At 45.0% G+C, this 17945-nt stretch overlaps 3 protein-coding genes across 3 annotated transcripts; 1 reads left to right on the top strand and 2 right to left on the bottom strand.

Moving 5' to 3' along the window:
• Positions 1 to 1261: 1261 nt before the first annotated feature.
• On the bottom strand, positions 1262 to 2743 carry LOC117143508. The gene is made up of 3 exons (XM_033308230.1): positions 2236 to 2743; positions 1881 to 2003; positions 1262 to 1819 (listed from the first exon to the last, which is right to left on the bottom strand). The coding sequence occupies exons 1-3, from the start codon at positions 2624 to 2626 to the stop codon at positions 1407 to 1409; spliced, it is 927 nt and encodes a 308-aa protein (XP_033164121.1). The 5' UTR covers positions 2627 to 2743; the 3' UTR covers positions 1262 to 1406.
• A 3217-nt stretch (positions 2744 to 5960) lies between these two features.
• Positions 5961 to 8871, bottom strand: LOC117143532. The gene is made up of 5 exons (XM_033308264.1): positions 8650 to 8871; positions 8139 to 8477; positions 7570 to 7986; positions 7170 to 7322; positions 5961 to 7105 (listed from the first exon to the last, which is right to left on the bottom strand). Exons 1-5 carry the CDS (start codon positions 8858 to 8860, stop codon positions 6018 to 6020), a joined length of 2208 nt encoding a protein of 735 aa, XP_033164155.1. The 5' UTR covers positions 8861 to 8871; the 3' UTR covers positions 5961 to 6017.
• A 1762-nt stretch (positions 8872 to 10633) lies between these two features.
• On the top strand, positions 10634 to 17573 carry LOC117144711 (glutaredoxin domain-containing cysteine-rich protein CG31559). Its single transcript, XM_033310051.1, has 2 exons — positions 10634 to 11695; positions 16996 to 17573. The coding sequence occupies exons 1-2, from the start codon at positions 10814 to 10816 to the stop codon at positions 17467 to 17469; spliced, it is 1356 nt and encodes a 451-aa protein (XP_033165942.1). The 5' UTR covers positions 10634 to 10813; the 3' UTR covers positions 17470 to 17573.
• Positions 17574 to 17945: the final 372 nt, after the last annotated feature.

The raw sequence follows: 17945 nt of genomic DNA, 5'->3' as shown, positions 1-17945 counted from the left end.
ATTTTTGGTTGAATGACATAAAGTGTTAGTAGTGCGTATATTTCAATGAAGCAAGATGCATAAAATTTAAGAAAATATCTATCAGGGTAATGGAGGTATGTTCTCTCTGAAAATACACCTCAGTAGCTATCAGCCTCGAAGGAAGAAGTGTGTTTCTTAAACTCTCAATTTAATTTTATCCAATGGCGTGAATAAAATAGTATGGATATAGATTAGGAGCCTATGCCAAGACACTATCCCCACGATTTCGCTCAACGTATGGCTCGTTTTTCGCTGATAAGAAAAACCCCACGTGTCTGCCACAGAAGTTGCTGGACTTTCGGCCATAATTCGTTGTGAAATGAATTTATCTAAATCACACAGGCCGCATTTGGTAAATTGGCTTATAAGTGTGGAGTCGCAAACGGAATCTTAAACCAATTTCAACATACCAGCTGCAAGCAAGAGCCACTATACTTTACTTTCGGCATGATGAACGCGATGACAGTGGCAATTAAGAAATTTAAAAAAAAATATATAAAATGTGTCGGCCGATAAATCGCAAAGCAAGCATTTTCACATTTCCGTTAAATTTCCTTGAAAACTCACTCCTAGGCAAAATTTAATTTTCCGATTTCGGACAGAGAATTCGGAGTTGGTAGGCGTATTGATTCGACCAAATTGAAATGGCTTCTCGGAAGGCAAATCCCCATTGTTTGGTAAACAAAGGCAATGCCACTGATAAGAACCGGGTAAACACTAGAGCCCATCGCCACTCACACGCTTTTGTTTTCATTTTTATTTGGTTTTTTGGTTTTTTTTTGCTTTTTGGGCCAGTGGTGTCTGTGGGGAAGTGCTTGTTTGCTTTCGTCATAAACAAATTGCTTTATGCCTGTACGAGAATTGTTTGCTCTGGTAAATCCGCGGGGCCAGCGGGAAAATCATCTCAGGAAAGATTTTCAATTGGTGACCGCCAATAAATGTTGAAAATCTATATGAAAATAGTATTTGTTAGTATACATGTATGGTACATGTACAATTTGCCTAGAGAAATATTTACATTCTGACTGCGCGCTTTGCTGCCGTTGCACTAATATTTTTTTTGTAAATCGCCCGACTGTATAAATGAAATCGAAATTTCGCATGGCATTATATTTGCCATTTTGTAATGAAAATGTGAACAGAATAAATATTATTTAATGTGTAATCCGTTTTCGGTCTCTCTACTCAGAACCTCTGTTAATATTGTTTTGAGCCATCCTTTTATTAAAACTTCATAGTGTGGGTTTGCAGATTAAAAAAAAAAATATATATCTTTATTAGGATACAAATAAATTACCTAAGCTAATGGCGCGATGACGGCGACGAGTAACAATTTACTAGGTTTCGGTATAGTTGGCACAAGTCCGTTTGGTTCCTCGGATCCCCTACTGTATCCGCTTGCTGATCGTGTCCAGATAGTTGTGCGCGTTGTAGGCCTTACTCGTGGCCCAGTCCTTGCTGTAGCTATTGCCGCCCAACTCGTGAGGAGCTCCCGATCCGGAGCTGTACGGGGAGTACGAGTTGGAGTAGCTGCCGCTGCCCACGAACTGGGAGTAGTCCGAGGGATCTGACTCGTAGACGTGCGAGTGCGTCTGCACCAGGTGCGGGTGGATCTTGCACATGGTCTTGTACTTAAGGTAGTGGATCAGCCAGCCCACGCCGCCGACCAGCAGCACGTTCATGCCCAGCACGCCCATCAGCATGCTCACCAAAGTCATCTTCAGGTGAGCGATCTTCATCAGGATGACGAGGGGCAGGATGATGAGCCACTTCTTCTTCTTGCGCTTCAATCGGGCTTCTAAGTGGGGTGTATGTGCATTATATTTCAGTTCATAATGGTAGCTTTTTTCAACACCCACCCGATTCCTCCATGACTCTCGCTCCACCCTCGCTGTTCAGCCTCAGTTGGAGTCCGTGGTTTCGCCCAAAGGTCTCCACTGCCCTCTTCAGGAACTTGAGAATCATCGTCAGTTCGCTGTCACCTGCAAAACAAACAAAGTCAATTAGAGCCACGAGAAATGCAAGACCAGAGGCTATAATTCTTCAAATTAATTTACAACCGGATGGATCGTAAACATCCGCAGTGGGTCATCCATTTGCTGTGGATACTGACCAGGCGCAGGTGATCAATTAAAGTCCCCGTCCCCGCTCCCCAAGCTCGAAGATTCGAGCTGGAGATTTGCGCGAAAACAACTTTCGATTGCACGGACCCACCTTCCAAGCTCTTGGCGTCGTTGAACACGACCACCTCGTCGGCGGGCTCGCCCAACTGGACTAATCTCAGCCAGCGGCCTCTGTCCCCGGCCAGATCTCGCCCGTACTCGCTGGGGAAGAAGCCCATGCTGTTGGTGGCCAGCTTCCAGATCAATTTGCTGGCCTTGTACTTGATGCAGGACACCAGACTGCGGGTCTCAAAGCACTGCTTCTGGTTGCGCGAGATGAAGGGATCGGCTTGGACGAGCTGCGATCCTGCCGCTCTGGCCATGGTCTCAGCCAGGGAGACCAGCACTGCTCCATGCTGGGTGGTTTCGCCTTCATCCTCCGCCTGGCAGTAGTGGAGTAGCACAAGTAGCAGCAGTGCCAGCACAACGCGACACAGCAGCATGTTTGTGGTCGGAACTTGGATTCGGATTCGGACTCGATATAACGCGGGATGACAGCAAGATCACTGGGACACCACCGCACGGCTGAATGGACGACTCGCAAATGGCAACCGAGAGGTGCTTGCTGCTCCTTTTATCGCGCAGCCGCAACCACTAGCCAACTCTACTGGTTTTCGCAGCTAGTGCTCATGTAGATGGAGCATGGAGCATGGAACATGGAGTATGAGCTTGGGGCATGCACCGGAATCGCAATTCCTGCCGCCAATGCCAATGCCACTGCCACTACCACTGAAAGTTTCTGGGTCAGCGATCTGCGATCTGCTAGCTGATAGTTGCGATCTGCGATCGGTGATCAGCGTTCGATCGACAACAAATTGAATCGCATTGTCGCGGGATTATGAAGCCAGGCAACCGCCAATTGACCGCCTTCCCGCTGCGTGTGAGTGTGCGTCCCAATGAAAGCCGGCCATCGAAAGTGAATCGCGATCCGTGCCCCGATACAATTACGATGGCCTGGCGCCACTGCCAGTGGCAGTTGCAGTTGCCGTTCGAGCCAACGATGCCAATCAGAATAAGTGCAAATGTGCATTTATGCGGGTTTAAGCTGGCCATGCACCGGGTGGCTATTGCATCGTGCAATTTGCATACTTCACTTTACTCCAGTGCATGCTGCCTGGGAATAAATGACTATTTCGAGCTGGAGATGGGGATGGAGCTGTGACCGTCTTAATTACCAAGCCGCAGACACGGGATGCGAAAGTTGTTGTTGTCGGAGCTGGAGATGCATTGCCCCTGTTGCATTATGGACTAGTGAAAGTAACAATTGGCGCAGCTTGCCGACTCTTTTTGCGTCGAATTCTCGAGCAGCGCTGACTGACACCACTCGCAGTGAGATTGATTGGATGATGGCTACATGCTGCTCGGTGGCCACCGTCTGGGGTCGCATTTAATGAGAATGAGGTAATCGTATGAGTGGCCCCCGGCTGGAATCAATCGGCTAGAATCCATCGGCCCACACAGCTGCGAAGAAAGTTTTCAGTTTCTGCCGAACGCCAATTTATTGTAAACATCGTCTTTGAGCCAGGATCGAAAATATTTGGCCGGCAAGCGGCTAACAACAATTACCAAAAGCCCACCCCACTGCCTGCCCCATTTGATGCCTACATATTAAATCACGAGGAGCACGCAAACGTGCGGGTATTCCGAGGATTTCGGATTTGCACCACAATCCACGGCTCGAAACGACTTTTACGAGAAATTAACAAAGGCGGTGAGAGGCCGAAACCGAGACCAAATTGCCCAGGCAATTAAGCAAATCCGATGTGCCAAGATTTTTGGACCATTTGCCTGCCCGAAGAGGTGGCCGGATGGGCTGATAATTGTCAAGGTGCCACTGGCCATGCTAAGTTGGCCACCAGACAGTCCTGGGTCGTAAAAACGTGGTTACGGCCTTGACCAGTTTGATAGTGAAATTTCCGATGAGATGCCCCTGCCCGATTGGCTTGGTGCTATGCCGTTTTAGTGCATGTTTCCAAACCAAATGCGAATTCCATTACCACGCCTAATTGACCTTTATTGCGATACAAAAATATGAAGATAAAAAATAACGAGACTTAAAACTTGGGAAGTCGATATTAGAGGCGCTATTAAGTGTAGAGCTCCATAGGATAAAATGAGGGTAATTAAATGGTGCGCGAAAGTTTCATATTATTTTACGGAATAAAAAATGTTAAGTAAAGAACGCAACACATGTGTGTAGTGTGGATCAACTCGACAAACATATTAAATTGACTGTGACCTGGTGTGAAATCTAAGAAGTAACCAGTTATTTTTAAGCCTTTTGCAAGAAGAGAAAATTAAATTAATAAGTTTTTTTGCAAAGCAGTGTTTAGAAGGCAAGAATCCGATATATTTCCTTTATAAATTATTTTGCGGTAAGAAGGTATAGAAATCGTTATAGAACACTTTAATATTAATCCTATTATTCTAATAGATTATGTAAGATATATTTTAAATTATTATAGAAATATATATAATAATTATTGCTTTTTCTCCGAATCCTAATGTCAGCAAATATTATTTTTTTCGATTTGAAAAATTCACCATATAAGCAACTGGAGCTATAAGTTTTACAAACTGATCTCTTCATATTTCAACAGTTTTATACCCTTGCAAAGGTTGTCTAATTACCAGTCCAGACATTTGCAACCATATATAATATATATGTATATATATTCCTGATCGGTACTCCAGTTGATATTGTCATGTCCGTTTCTACGGAAACTAGTCCGTTCCCGAAAGTCTTATTTATAACTGCGACATAAAAAAAATTGGAAACAATTTACCGGCGAGTGAAGTGTAGAAATATTTAATGTTACTAAATAAAAACTTGAAGAAGGCTTTAAACGTATATATAGAAGAGCGCACAATAGTGTTCTTTATGTCGCAGATGGTATCTACTTTATTTATAAATAGTCAAAGGATAAATACATATAAGTACGCACGTAACTTAACTCGTGTAATAATGTAAAATCAAACCGAATTCGACTATATGTGAAGCGAATTCGATTGGTAAAATTAAACAGAATTTGCCTGTATGTGAAGCGAATTCGAATGGTTTGAGTTTACATAATCGCATGTAGTTTTACTCGCATGTGTGCTTGCTCAAATAGCGCCATCTAGATGAAAAGTCACATAAATACTAGAGGTGCCACTGGACAAGTTCTTCTCCTCGCTTCCGCAAGATGGCAGCAGGCAAAAATGTAGAATGTAATACCTTAAGACCTTAAAGTATGTAAGGTGCAAGTCTTGGATAAACGGGATAAGCTCTGAAACTTCAACTGAAACGGCAGGCTTAAAGTCGAACTCTGAAACAGAATGTAAAAACTAACGATCGTTAAATAAATTTAAGCAAATTTATTTTAAAAAGCCAGTTCACCGAAATAATAGATATTCAGCATTAACATCCGACTCGATTTATGTCGACCAGTCCATCTTTGTCTCTGCCTGCCTATAGGCTGTTTGTTATAACTAAATAGAACTTTCAAAAATTGTTCTTCAAACCTTTCAACTTACTTTGTTTAAAATAAATAAATCGACATAGAACGCTACATAACCTTATATGAACTTTATCTTGAAGAAATTTGATTTCCTGATTATATGTTTGCATATATCATGCAAGAGGAACACTTTCCATCCGCCCGTATTGATGTTTTGGTAGTTATAAATAAATGAATAGTTACTGTTAATACTATTACTATTAATTCTGCATATTTTTGTTTTTTTTAAGTATTAACCATGTGCAAAGATAGAACGTATGTATATTTAAGTCTTGTATTTATTGGAAACGTAAGCAATCAACAACTTAAATCTATGTTTAACAGAGTTACGTAACTAGATGAGCACGTTTTGGTTACTTCTGGCACGTAGCAACCTCATGATCAAGGAGTTCTTGTCGAGCCCATAGATGGAGGTCTGACCACTGGACTCGGTAAATGACTCATCCGCCGCGTAGTCCGCATTCAAGGTGGTCGTGGACAGCTCGTCGGAGGCCACGGTGGTTGTGGACTCGCTCCCCGTGGTTTGGCTGTTCAACTCCTCGGCCTCTGTGGTCGAAGGTTGTGGTGCATCTGAGGTGCTGGAATCGTTGCTGGTCGTTGAGCCCGTTAAATCAGTCGTTTCTCCGAAATCAGTGGTGGAGTCTTCACTGACCGTTTCCACCGAGTCAGAGGCAACGTCAAAGCTGGTGGGCAATTCAGTGGTTGAAGGTTCGGTGAAGTTGGGCGGAGTAGTGGTGCTGGGCACAGGCGTGGTTGAGGTTGAGGTGGTGTCCTCTTTAGTGGTCGGCATGAGCATCGATTCGTGATCAGCTTCTTCGTAAGCGCCGGCAGGGTTTCCAAAATCCAAATTCAATAGCTCCGTGGATGCCATGCTGAGAACAGCTGGTAGTTTAGCTGGTGGTGGAGCTGTGGTGGTGCTGGTAGTACTTGTTTGCCTTGGTGGGACAATCCAATAGGACAGTGGGTACTTCTCACCGTGCGCCTTCTTAAAGGAAGTAGGCTTATTGCCAAGTAAGCCCTTGACATTATCGAGAGTTTTCTGCACCAGCCAACTGTCATCAGAGGACCAGAAAGCATCCTCCTCAGAGCTCAGGTAATTTGACCCGCTTGACGCACCCAAGCCCGCAAATCCCGCAGCGGCTAGCTCAATTTTGCGTATTTTGCGATTATTCGCTTCCAGGGAAGGCGAAGTGGCTGTGAAATTTGTCATCGCCAGCTGACGTGGCTTGTATGGTGTGGTTGGAGTCCTTGTGGTTGTGAACCTACGTACTGGTTTCCTGAAGCGGCTTCGTGGTGTGGTGGTGCTCTTTCCGTATAAAACACTTGGCACCAACGACGTTGGGCGACTTTTACCAGTGGAGTAAATGTGCCGTGGGTTGCTCACTGGTTTGGCGCACTTACCTTTGTGAGATAGCTTCCAAACTGGAAGAAGTTTACATTGCAATGTTATCTAAAAATGGTTAAGAAATATACCGATCAAACTTACTGCTTTTTGGATCCTTGCAGCGCACTCGCTCCAAATAGCACTCGTTGACGATTGTGTGATTGATGCCGTTTCTGGTGGCACAAATAGGTTGATACACCGTAGGGCACGTCTTGTCGCAGCGGCGACAGGCTCCATCGTGGGCAATGGTCCATGCTGTGGAGAATCCAACGATTTGAATATGGTATGTTAAAGAATGATTAAGGCAGAAGTAAGAATTATGACTTATGATTTATAGCCCATATAAATTTTAGAAATAATAGAGTCATTATAGTCATTGATTTTAAGCCTAATTAAGTTCAAAATTGAAGGATTTACCCATATTAAGAATGCGACTTTAACGAAATGTAGGTGTGAGGTTGTAATATTCCCAGCATATATGTAATACCCATTAAACACTTACCATTTCCGACTTTTTGGCTAAACTCCATGAGTTCACACACGTTGGAAAAGGTACGACTCTGGCCTCTTAAGTTGCCGCAAACGGACTGATTGCCGAATACACAAGGCTTTGTGGTGATTCGCCGCTTCGATTTGGGGGGGAGCACCACATAGGGCTTCCTGGCGGGCAGCGAGTAGCTCTTCTCCATGGCGCCCGACTGGCTGATGAACTGCGTGTGAAAGGTCGAGGGAGCGTAGATCTCCACGGCGTCCTCCGGTATCTGGAAGTCTTCCGCCTGAGTGGACAGCCTCGTGCCTCTGTGGCTCCGCTTGGTGCGCTCCGCATCCGACTTGGGCTTGGCCTTCGGCTTCTGCTTGCGACTGTGCTTCATCTTGGTGCTGTCCTCGCCACAAAGACCCTCGGAAACGATGCGCCAGTCTGGGAAGGAGAAAATCATGTTAAATTATTGTTTATCTTATCGCATTTTGTTACAGTTCTCGAATAAGGAGATACGAGGTACATTTTGCATATTCGTACTTCATGCGACTTCGTATTTGTAGTAGATTAGTTTAGGCTTTAATATAACTCACTTCTTTGGGTCTTGATGTTTTCCGCGTTCACCAAACACTCGTTGGAGAAGGTTGACTTGACACCCGCGTACATGGCGCATACAGGTCGATAGATCCTGGTGCAGGGCACGGGTACGGGCGTCTTTTCACTGCTCTGGGGCACCGCGTTGGCTTTTGGGCACACTCCCCATTGATGGACCATCCAGTCTGACCGGGAGATGCAAGCGGTTCGCAGCATTTCGCAGCGACTCCTGAAGGTCTTTCGTTCCCCCGACTTCGAGCTGATCCCACAAACTGGCTGATACCTTGAGCTGCACTCAAATTCGCAGCTGGGAAAGCAGAAGCGGAGGGTAACGTCATCTGAGCAGAACATATAATAAAAGGTCAAAAATTAGAAGGGTATTTTTCGACATGTTCAAGTACTGATATATCAAATCAAAATAAATATTAGCTTATTCTTGATTTTCCTCGTATGTTGACAAAGTTTCAAAATATTTCTTTCGTTATTTTGTTATCGGTAGATAGTACTCACATAGAGGGCCATTCATGAGGTTGCCCCGCTGGGCCTTCCGAAGGTCACACTCGTTGGCGAACAAAAAGTACATTCCATTTTCGCGGCTCTGGGCACAGGCTGGTGTGTCGTCGTCGGAACAGAGCATGCTCATCCGACCCTGTCCAGCGGTCGCCAGCATCACTTGTAAGAGTATTCCAAAACAGAGACCAATCACCCTTCTCCCGACCATGTTCTTGCAGTTCTGAGTCAGTTTCGAAACTCAATGCCAATCAAGATGCGTCCGGGCCTTTTATATGCCACCGGAGTCACGCGTCCAAAGTTGATGCATAGTAGCTCGGGTTGATGGTATTATCGGACCCGAAATTCTGCAGACATCACATTACGCGATAAACACGCTTGGCATCGGCATTCTGCGAAATTTGTCACAGTCGATAGATGTATATGCTTCGATTGCCCGGATTCGCTCTATTGATAGCGCCGCCCGACGCGTCAATTAGATGCTCACAAAGTGCGGAGTGCAGACTCTGGGACTACGTGATACTCGGCCGATTTCGGAAAGCCGCGAGATAAGCCCCAGTTGCCATTTGCATAGATTGCGCGGCGACAGCTTTATAGTTAGTATCTTTTCCGCTCGTTTCTCTAAGCCGATAACGCGCTCATCCTCAGCCAGAATTGTGGCATAAATAAAAATAAGTGAGTGAGTGAGGGAGGGAGTTTGGGGAAAATGCACATCAGACATTCTTTATTGGCCAACTCATGCTGGCCGCACATTTTCACTGACGACTGGATGAGTTACTGTAACCTTTGCTATCTGGACAGGAAGTTGTCCAAGATGCGATGGATAAGCTGCATCGATGACGGCGACTCATTCAATAAAAAATTCGGAAAATTGTCACGCACAGTGTGTTGAGATAGTCCGAAATACCATGGACTGCTATTTGGTTGAATAATCGCTATATACTGATTTAGGTGTCTATAATCGTGGCAACATGCTTTTTAATTCACTTCTCGCTCACTTAAGGTGTTAATTGGACATTCTAGAGATTAGTAGAGGCGCTTACAAGGTATTTGGTAAGGTCAAGATTTAAATTCTTACCAATTAGCAGATTTTAAATTAAAATGTATAAAATAGCTATAAAAACCAAGCGAAGAACAAACAACGAAAAATCAATTCAACTCTCTAATACGTGCATGAATTTGGTTTCAATGCTTGGCACATGCTGTTAAATTAATTAATATCATTATATGGTTAACAAGTTTTATTTTATTAGTTTAACATAAATCTTAACAGTTAAATGCACAACGACATTTAAGTAGCTTAATAACAGCTCCACAAAATCTGTGCTCACCTAAACATTCTTAAGCTAACTTATTTATACTTTTAATGCTTAAAGTTTCCAAGGAGTCCAGTTAATACTAATTTTACAGGAGAAAACATTTTGTTATTTATAGGCTCTCGACTACTGCTGCCAAATCAATTAGCGACCAACCGCTAACCGAAAAAGTGGGTCAACTAGGTCAAGTTCCTGCGATGATGGGACCCCTAATTGAAATATTATTTAATAGGCGCTGCTGGAGTCTCCGCTAACTCGCGTTCTTACGGTTCTGCGATCTCGGAACTCCAATCTGGCCAAGCGATCGGGCTTACTACATTTCCCAGTTGGATTGGATCGCGTCACAGTCACGCGCAGGCGTCATGCCAACTTTGGCAGCTGCTGCTCCCGGCTCTGTAGGCCAATTGCTAATTCGCGAGGCGGCCAGAAACTTCTTCCCCGGCTAATGACAAACAATTTGAGCCCGGCAACGGGCTCTAAATTACCAAATCTAATAACGCGCGGCGGAGGTGCAATCTGGCCGAAAGAAAGCCACCGCGGAGTTGCTGAATCTCCAGCTGAGAGCTGAATAAAGTGGCCCGAAGAGCGAATAAGATAGAGAGAGAGAGAGCTGAGTGGAGTGGAGCGATCGCAGCTCTGGCTTGCCATCTTGGCCAGAAAAAGTCGGGCCAGTCTAACGACGATATCTGAAGCATAAAGACATGCGACGTCTCGGGTGCAACGGCCGTCAGAGTCATTGAACGCTTGCATTTTCCTGGGCCAAGCCGATAAAAGCCAATACAGTACAGTGCCAGCCGAAAGTCGGCTTATTCCGCAGATTCTAGATAGCCAGATAAGTGATCATCGATATGGTGCTGGCCACGCCCCCTGTGAGCAAGGGCGGTAACGCGGGCGGTCTCTTCATGGACCAGTATCAGCAGTACGCGGCCCACTGTGAGACCGCGGACAGTGGCAATGGCAGTGACCTGGAGAGCACCGGATTGCCCACCAAACCGGATGACAGCGAGGAGAGTGGCCCCTCCTCGCTGGGCAGCGACTCCATGCACGGCAGCAGCACGGAGTACGTGCGACAGTCCGCCTCCCAGCCCAGTGGCCAGCGGCAGCGACAGAAGTCCTTGCGGGTCCTGGGTGCCCTGCTCCCCGACAGCCTGCTCCGCGATATACGGGACCGGAGGAGCACCGAGTATGTGGTGCAGTTCTCGCAGCCAGAGGATGAGGAGAAGATCCAGGTGCCCGACAAGATTCCGGAGAAACCCAGTCCGTTTCGACTGGCCCGCGAGTCGCTAAGCGAGGACAAAATCGAGGAGCTGCGGGCCGCCGTCGAGCGGGCCAACTTCGTGCAAACCGGTGAGGAGACGCTGGACAGCATCGATGCCACCTCGCAGTCTCTGCCAGCCAGCAGCAACATCGGCGGACACCGCGGCAATATCAATTACAAGTATGCTGACGACCAATACTACAGCTTTCACATCAACGAGCACGAGAACTTCGGCGCGAGAAGTGGCGACGAGGCGGATCACTCCACGGGAGCGGGATCGGAGGCGGGATCCGAGACCGGGATCCTAACGGAACAGCAAGACCTCTTCGCCGGCTATCGGGACGTGCGATGTGGGGCCAGTTCCACCCAGTCCACCATCCGATCGGCCAAGGGAACGGTGCGGGGCGTCAAGAACCGTGTGCGCAATGGAATAGCCACGTTCTTGCAGCTCCAGCAGCAGCCCAATGCCAAGGTGAGTTCCGGGATCATGTTGGGATGGGATGGGATGGTATGGGGATGTATGATTGGATAACGGGATGCGATGCGTACAACATTGAAATTCTGCTCAGGTCAGAGTCGACTGATTGCCTATCAGATGCATACCCCTAAATACCGGTTTACTAATCACAGCCTAAAACTTACATTCAAGAAATGGTAACTATCTGCATCTAGTTGCTACACAGAAATCTCATATCGGATTTATAACATTTTCTTTGCAATTAAAAATGCAAGTAAAAAGAAGTCGTTAACGTCGTAACAACTGAAAGATGCAATCTCTTTCCAGGTTATTTGAGGGGTGATATAAATTTAATTCGTATAACCCTTGAGGAAAAGTTATACTAAATTCGTTTAAAAGTATTTAACAGGTGAACAAGAGTAGATCAGGAACAAAAGCCATGTCGACCATCTGTTTACCATTATAATGTCGAAATATCGGTAATTTACGCCCACCCGCACTCCCACTAGCTGACTAAGGGGTATCTTATAGTCGAGGAAGTCGATTTTAACGTTCTGTCTTGTTTTAATTAGTTTTTTACATTTTTATGTTCTGTTATGTTCATGTAGGTTTAACTAATTAATTAATTAATTAATAATACTTGATTTAACATTTTAGCACATACTGAATCATAAACTAAGAGACCGAATAATTATATTAGTTATATAACTTTTTTAGGGAGCTTCTTGAGCTAAAGTTTATTTAAAAAATTTATTTGATCTTCGGATCTAACAAGAGCAGCATAATATATATATTTAAGCCGCTCATATGACTTGATGCAACGATATCAGTAGACTTTACTAAAAGATTGACCTCCGCTGTGGTTATGAGTACCGATATGAATATTCAGATATCGATGGTTATTCGGTTCCCACGCTGATGGGCGTCGGCACAGGCCTCCAGTGGCGTTGAGTCACCTGCTCGCCCAAATTATGCAATTGGCTCGGTGCGAGCATCTTGCCAATTGTCTGCATCTCAGCATTTCGGCATTTCAGTTGGCTGAAATGGAGAAAGTGCTGGCCAACAATTGCGGCGGCCGATGTGTGGCTGTGGCTTTTCAATATACGAGTATCTTTCACATTTCGTATTTCGTGTTTCGTATTTGCCCGTAATCTAATGAACAGCTCGTGGTTCCCCATCGCCCCTCGGAAGCCCCGAGATCTGGGAAACCAGCTGCGCTTTCAGCGTCTTCGCCGGTTTCTTCTTCAATTATAATGGAAACCGTTAAGTGGCTTATTTTGTCTCCGCCGATGTCGTTTTGTATGCGCTTAGCGCGCGTTTACAACTTGCCCAGATAGTCAGTTGGCCAGAAATAGTCTTGGCCATGTCGCGTTTGTTTTAGCCCCTCATTCCCAGCGACATGTAGTTTGGGAGCGGGATTGACACGACTAATCGCAGTTAATGTCGGGCAGTTGGGAGTTGGGGCTGGAAAACAAATAAAAAGAAACAGCTAATTCCGCGGAGACAATGGAGCTAAGTGGAGTTGTCATCGCAAAAGCGGGATTAGTGATAGTTTCTATTCCGAGCCGAGGCGTGTTCTCGGAACTAGATTTGATGAACGATCTTAATTTATTCACTTGATAAATCAATATCTCTGCGCTGATTTATGGTTGTTGGTGTGAGTGTGTTTCTAGCTTTCTAGCATTTTGATTGAAGATCGTCAAAGCCTGTGGAATTTATTAGCACTATCGAAATCTGTTAATAAATTAATTGAATATTCAGCCTTCTGATGAAAATATACCACCATAAATAAATTTTTAAATTTAGTTTTATTTACCATTTTGGCTAAAAAGCTTTCTAGTCTCTAGTAAACTAATACCGAAGCATTCCTCTACATGCTAGGTATTAACTCTTATGTATCAACATCATGATTGAATGCGACTTATAATTGCCCACATAGCTTTCTAGTATTTCGATTGCGTCTTCAGAGTCATCATCAGAAATCAAACAAATTTTGAGTTTAATGTCTCAAATTAACTGAATTGCCGCCATTAGGAATTCCCCTTCCCAAATCGCGGCTCGCACTAGGGTTTCGAAATAGTTGTCATTGATTTCGAGTCTTTCCACACCAAACGCCATTTAGGATCGGAAACCTGTCCCCGTTTGACGGATTACTCGTATCGCTCAATCGTTTTTCCGGCTTTCCGAGCGCTTTCCTCCCGTTTTGCCTTTATCAACCGTGACGGGAGTAGAAATCTCTTCTAGTCCAAATACACACTTCTGCTTGGGCACGATGCTGTTTTTATGGTTTTTAGCTTTTATTAGTTGCCCGCTCCGAGATTTCCCTTTATCTAATTTAATGAGCAGATTTTAGATCACATTAATTGTTTTGCTTCGCGTTTCGGCCTGCGACTCCGTGGCTTTTCACTTTCTGAACTTGATGAATTGATGGAATGATAGCTGGTCTGCTCGGCGGACTAGAAACAACGGCGGATCGGCATAACTTAGGTGGATTGGATGCTAACTGAATAGAAATGTTTTATGGCCTTATAGCGGCTCGCATGCAAATGAGCAAATGATTCGGGCAGGAGGAAGCATTCGAATGCCACAATGAGGAAAGTGAGATGCTGCTAATTACAATGCAGCCGGTATGCAGAGCAGTAAAATCGAAAGTGAAAAGCTGGGCCAGCGTTGTCTTGGCCTTTTCTTCTACCCTTTATCTATTTTTTGTAACCCCCTTCCGAACCTTTTCAGCGCATTGCTGCAAGCCATAATTAGAGCGCTCACCGAATTTTCGATGGCCGATTGGCCACAAATTGGAGTTGCTGGAGCTGGGTGCTCAGCTCGGAAAACACACAACTCACTTTGTCACCTTCGAGAAGCATCAGCAGTATCTGCTGGCTCGGCGTTAGCCTCCATCTCGATGTGGCTGTTGCCCAACTCTTCGATTGCCAATCACTCCAGCGCTGGCTCTTGGCCATACAAGTGACCTGCTTTCTCTTTTGTCCACTTATATGTAGCAGTTGCTGCTGCTGCGGTAGATGTTGCTGCTGCTGCTGCGACTGCTGCTGATGCTGCTGCTGTTGCTCGCGTTGATGTGACAAAAGTCGCGACGCCGCTGAGGTCAACCGTGCAAATCACGTGTGGTAATTGATAATTGCCACCGTGTTTATGTTTTTGGCAATGCAAATCATCAGCTCGAGCTGACATTGAACCACTGACGGAGGGGTGTTACCACCACCACCATCATCATCACTTGGTGGCTTATTAGCTTGGGGGCTTTTCTTTTCGCCAGAAGACAATCGGTGGAATTGAATTGGAAAAACAGCTCGGCAACGTTCACTTGGAGCTAGCTGGAGTTGACTTTCCATTTGACCGCAGCTAGTTGTTTGTTTGTCAGCCAGCCAGTTGTTTATTGTCGATTCGGTTCGTGCTGCGTGGCTTTGAACTTTTCCTCAGTTTTGTCGTGAAATATTTTTCTCGCTTTTGTCGTTTATCGTTGACAACGGCACTTGCAGCTGCATCTCTCTTGGAATGCTGTGTTTTTGGCTCTGACTTCGACTCCGACTCTGGCTGTGTGTATGTGTGCATTTTCCATTTCCCTGCCTCCACCAGCTCATTAATTCTCCAGTCTTTTCCTTCTTCTTGGTATGCAAATTCTCGACTCACCGGTTTCGAGAGCACATACAGGGAGAATAAGTAATTATTCGCTAATTTCAATTATCAATTTGTTATTAACCTACGAGATGGGCCTTCGAGTCAATACAAGCAATGAATAGATTGTCTAGGTAGGACAATAGGAATAGGTTGTCTTGTACTATTTATATTATAATGAATACAAATTTAAATATATTTTGAGCAGGTTGCTATTTAAACCACTAGTCTTCATTAATGGTCTTCATAACTCCATTGTCAAAAATGCATTCTTTTTCTTTTAAATCAACACCTATTGAAAACGTCATTCGAGATTTCTCAACCTTTTATTTATGTGTACAAAACGCATCTGCACGGTTCATTGATACCACAGCAGTAGTGCAGGTGGGGGAACCGGGATCAGATCGGATTGGTTCGGTTCGGTTCGGACCGACTTGGTTCATTAGCCAAAGCAGACGCCACCAAAGTTGGCCAACTAACGGAAATGTTAATTGTCAAATGAAATGAGCGAACCCAGCTGCGAACCGGTTTCGCTTACAAAATAAGACATCATAAATTGTCGGGAAAACATTCCAGGTTTCCATTGTGACTCTGCTGGCTGGCGACGTCGATTGCCTAGCAGTTTTCCTATTATTGCTTAATTGTATTGATTAATAGGATTTTGAGTGACATGCAGAGTTGCGGAGCTGCGGAGTTGGGTTACGTGAGTCCAAGCCCCGAGCTAATGAACCCAAAGCCTGGCAGAGAGAGCCGAGTTTTCCACCAGGCTCGGTTCGAAATGCAATTTCCAACCAGTTTTCAGCCCCCGAATTCCAAGCTGCCTTGTCGGTTTATGGCCAAGACCTGATTCTAGCCGCAAGTGCTGGCTATTCAGTTTTGGGAACACTCGAAATGAAAATAAAGCACTGTTAATTCTTAATTGGCACGAAAGACGCAAATATTCCACAGCGGGCTTTAAAATATAAAATACTATATTATTAATTCGATAAAACTCTCTAATGTTAGCTGATCCAATAATGTCGGAAATTAAAGTCAGCCAGACAGGAAATCTTATTTTTTCATGTCAGGAGCAATTGCATTCGAAAATTGGTTGGGATGCTTTTGTCAATGATAGGTAACAAAAAGCAATAATTTTTGTTGTATATTTAGCAAATACTATAATAATATAAAATGTTTGGTCATTACGCACTTAAGATATCTGCGGTCTGAATGTTCAAAAATGTTGTAACAACTTATACAAAAATATTACACATCACACAGTACCATTCTATGTAATCATCTGAATGACTCGTTTTCGGAGCACACACTTTAAAATCTATTGAAACACTCTGTTAGGTTAAAAATAGAATTTAAGTGCATTGGTTACCCGAACATAAGGAACAGTCAACCGTGGAATATCGTGTTTGGAATGCTAAAACCTCTATGCCATGCCTGCACAGCGGCTTCCGCATCGCCTTTGTCTGCGGTTGGCCTTCATCCTCAGCCGGTAGAGACCCAATTTGGCATTGCCATTCTTGCCTGGCCATGGCAGACTTCGAAATCTGCACTCTGTGGCGAATGGCGGGCCAGTTTCCAGTTTTCGGTGGCCTGCTTTTCATCATCTCGGTCCGCGCCGAACGCCAAACCAGAACTCGAACTAATCTGTGATCTGCTTTTTCACTTCCATTCCTCTCGCCCCGCAGAACTTCAAGGAGAAAGACCTGGGCAAGGTGGTGCTGTACACCACCAGCATGGGCATCATCCGGGAAACCTACACGAAGTGTGCCAACGTCAAGCAGATCCTGCGCACCCTGCTGGTCAAGTTCGAGGAGCGGGACGTCTTCATGAGCGTGGAGTACCAGGCGGAGATGCGCCAGCGGATGCAGAGCGGTCAGGTGCGGGTGCCACAACTGTACGTCGAGGGCCAGTACATCGGGGACGCCGAGACCGTGGAGCGGCTGAACGAGTCCGGCGAGCTGAGGCAGCTGCTCAAGCCGTACAAGTCCATGGCCAGCACCTACACCTGCCAGACCTGCGGCGGCTACCGCCTGCTGCCCTGCCCCTCCTGCAACGGGTCCAAGAAGTCCGTGCACCGCAACCACTTCACTGCCGAGTTCGTGGCCCTCAAGTGCATGAACTGCGACGAGGTGGGCCTGGTCAAGTGCCACAACTGCTGAGTCCGAGTCCCAGTTCTAGTAGTCGTAAGCCCAGTTAGTCTAAGCCACCAAAATCCAATACTCTCGGAATACGCTAGGCCTAAGTAGTAAATAGCTAATCCGTACAAGGGCTCTGTGTTTTCATTTGCGAGGAAATAGTGGGGGAGGAAATAGTAGCAATCACTTAACATTTTTCCGTACTTAAGTTTTCTACACAAAGGGGCACCGACTATAATATGCGGAATGGGAAAATTTGGGCTAAATACTTTGCTAAGAATTGTAAGCTCTAATTAATTTGCTTAGACGCATTTATTTTTCTTTCAACGCCTGATAATGTGTCAAATAACCATTTTTATAAAGAGGTAAGTTATATAATAGGTAAATTTAGGTCAATTAATGTTTGTTTAATCGGTGAATCCCTATGAGAACATTTAAGTTTTTGAATAATTATGTATAAGTTCGTCAATTTTAAGCTAGTACAACAATCAAAACCAACA

The sequence above is a fragment of the Drosophila mauritiana genome, chromosome 3R, assembly GCF_004382145.1.
Source record: "Drosophila mauritiana strain mau12 chromosome 3R, ASM438214v1, whole genome shotgun sequence".
NCBI classification, from domain to species: Eukaryota; Metazoa; Arthropoda; class Insecta; order Diptera; family Drosophilidae; genus Drosophila; species Drosophila mauritiana.
Note: the sequence above shows the minus strand (reverse complement) of the source record. Positions and strands in the feature narration are given on the sequence as shown.

Coding starts and splice junctions, on each gene's coding strand:
- LOC117143532 (XM_033308264.1), bottom strand. CDS start 8,860: ATGGTCGGGAGAAGGGTGATTGGTCTCTGTTTTGGAATACTCTTACAA. Junction 7,987..8,138: donor AAACATCAAGACCCAAAGAA/GTGAGTTATATT, acceptor TCTCCTTCCCAG/ACTGGCGCATCGTTTCCGAG. Junction 7,323..7,569: donor TAGCCAAAAAGTCGGAAATG/GTAAGTGTTTAA, acceptor GATTCTCCACAG/CATGGACCATTGCCCACGAT.
- LOC117143508 (XM_033308230.1), bottom strand. CDS start 2,626: ATGCTGCTGTGTCGCGTTGTGCTGGCACTGCTGCTACTTGTGCTACTC. Junction 2,004..2,235: donor CGACGCCAAGAGCTTGGAAG/GTGGGTCCGTGC, acceptor TTTGTTTTGCAG/GTGACAGCGAACTGACGATG. Junction 1,820..1,880: donor GAGAGTCATGGAGGAATCGG/GTGGGTGTTGAA, acceptor CACCCCACTTAG/AAGCCCGATTGAAGCGCAAG.
- LOC117144711 (XM_033310051.1), top strand. CDS start 10,814: ATGGTGCTGGCCACGCCCCCTGTGAGCAAGGGCGGTAACGCGGGCGGT. Junction 11,696..16,995: donor AGCAGCAGCCCAATGCCAAG/GTGAGTTCCGGG, acceptor CTCGCCCCGCAG/AACTTCAAGGAGAAAGACCT.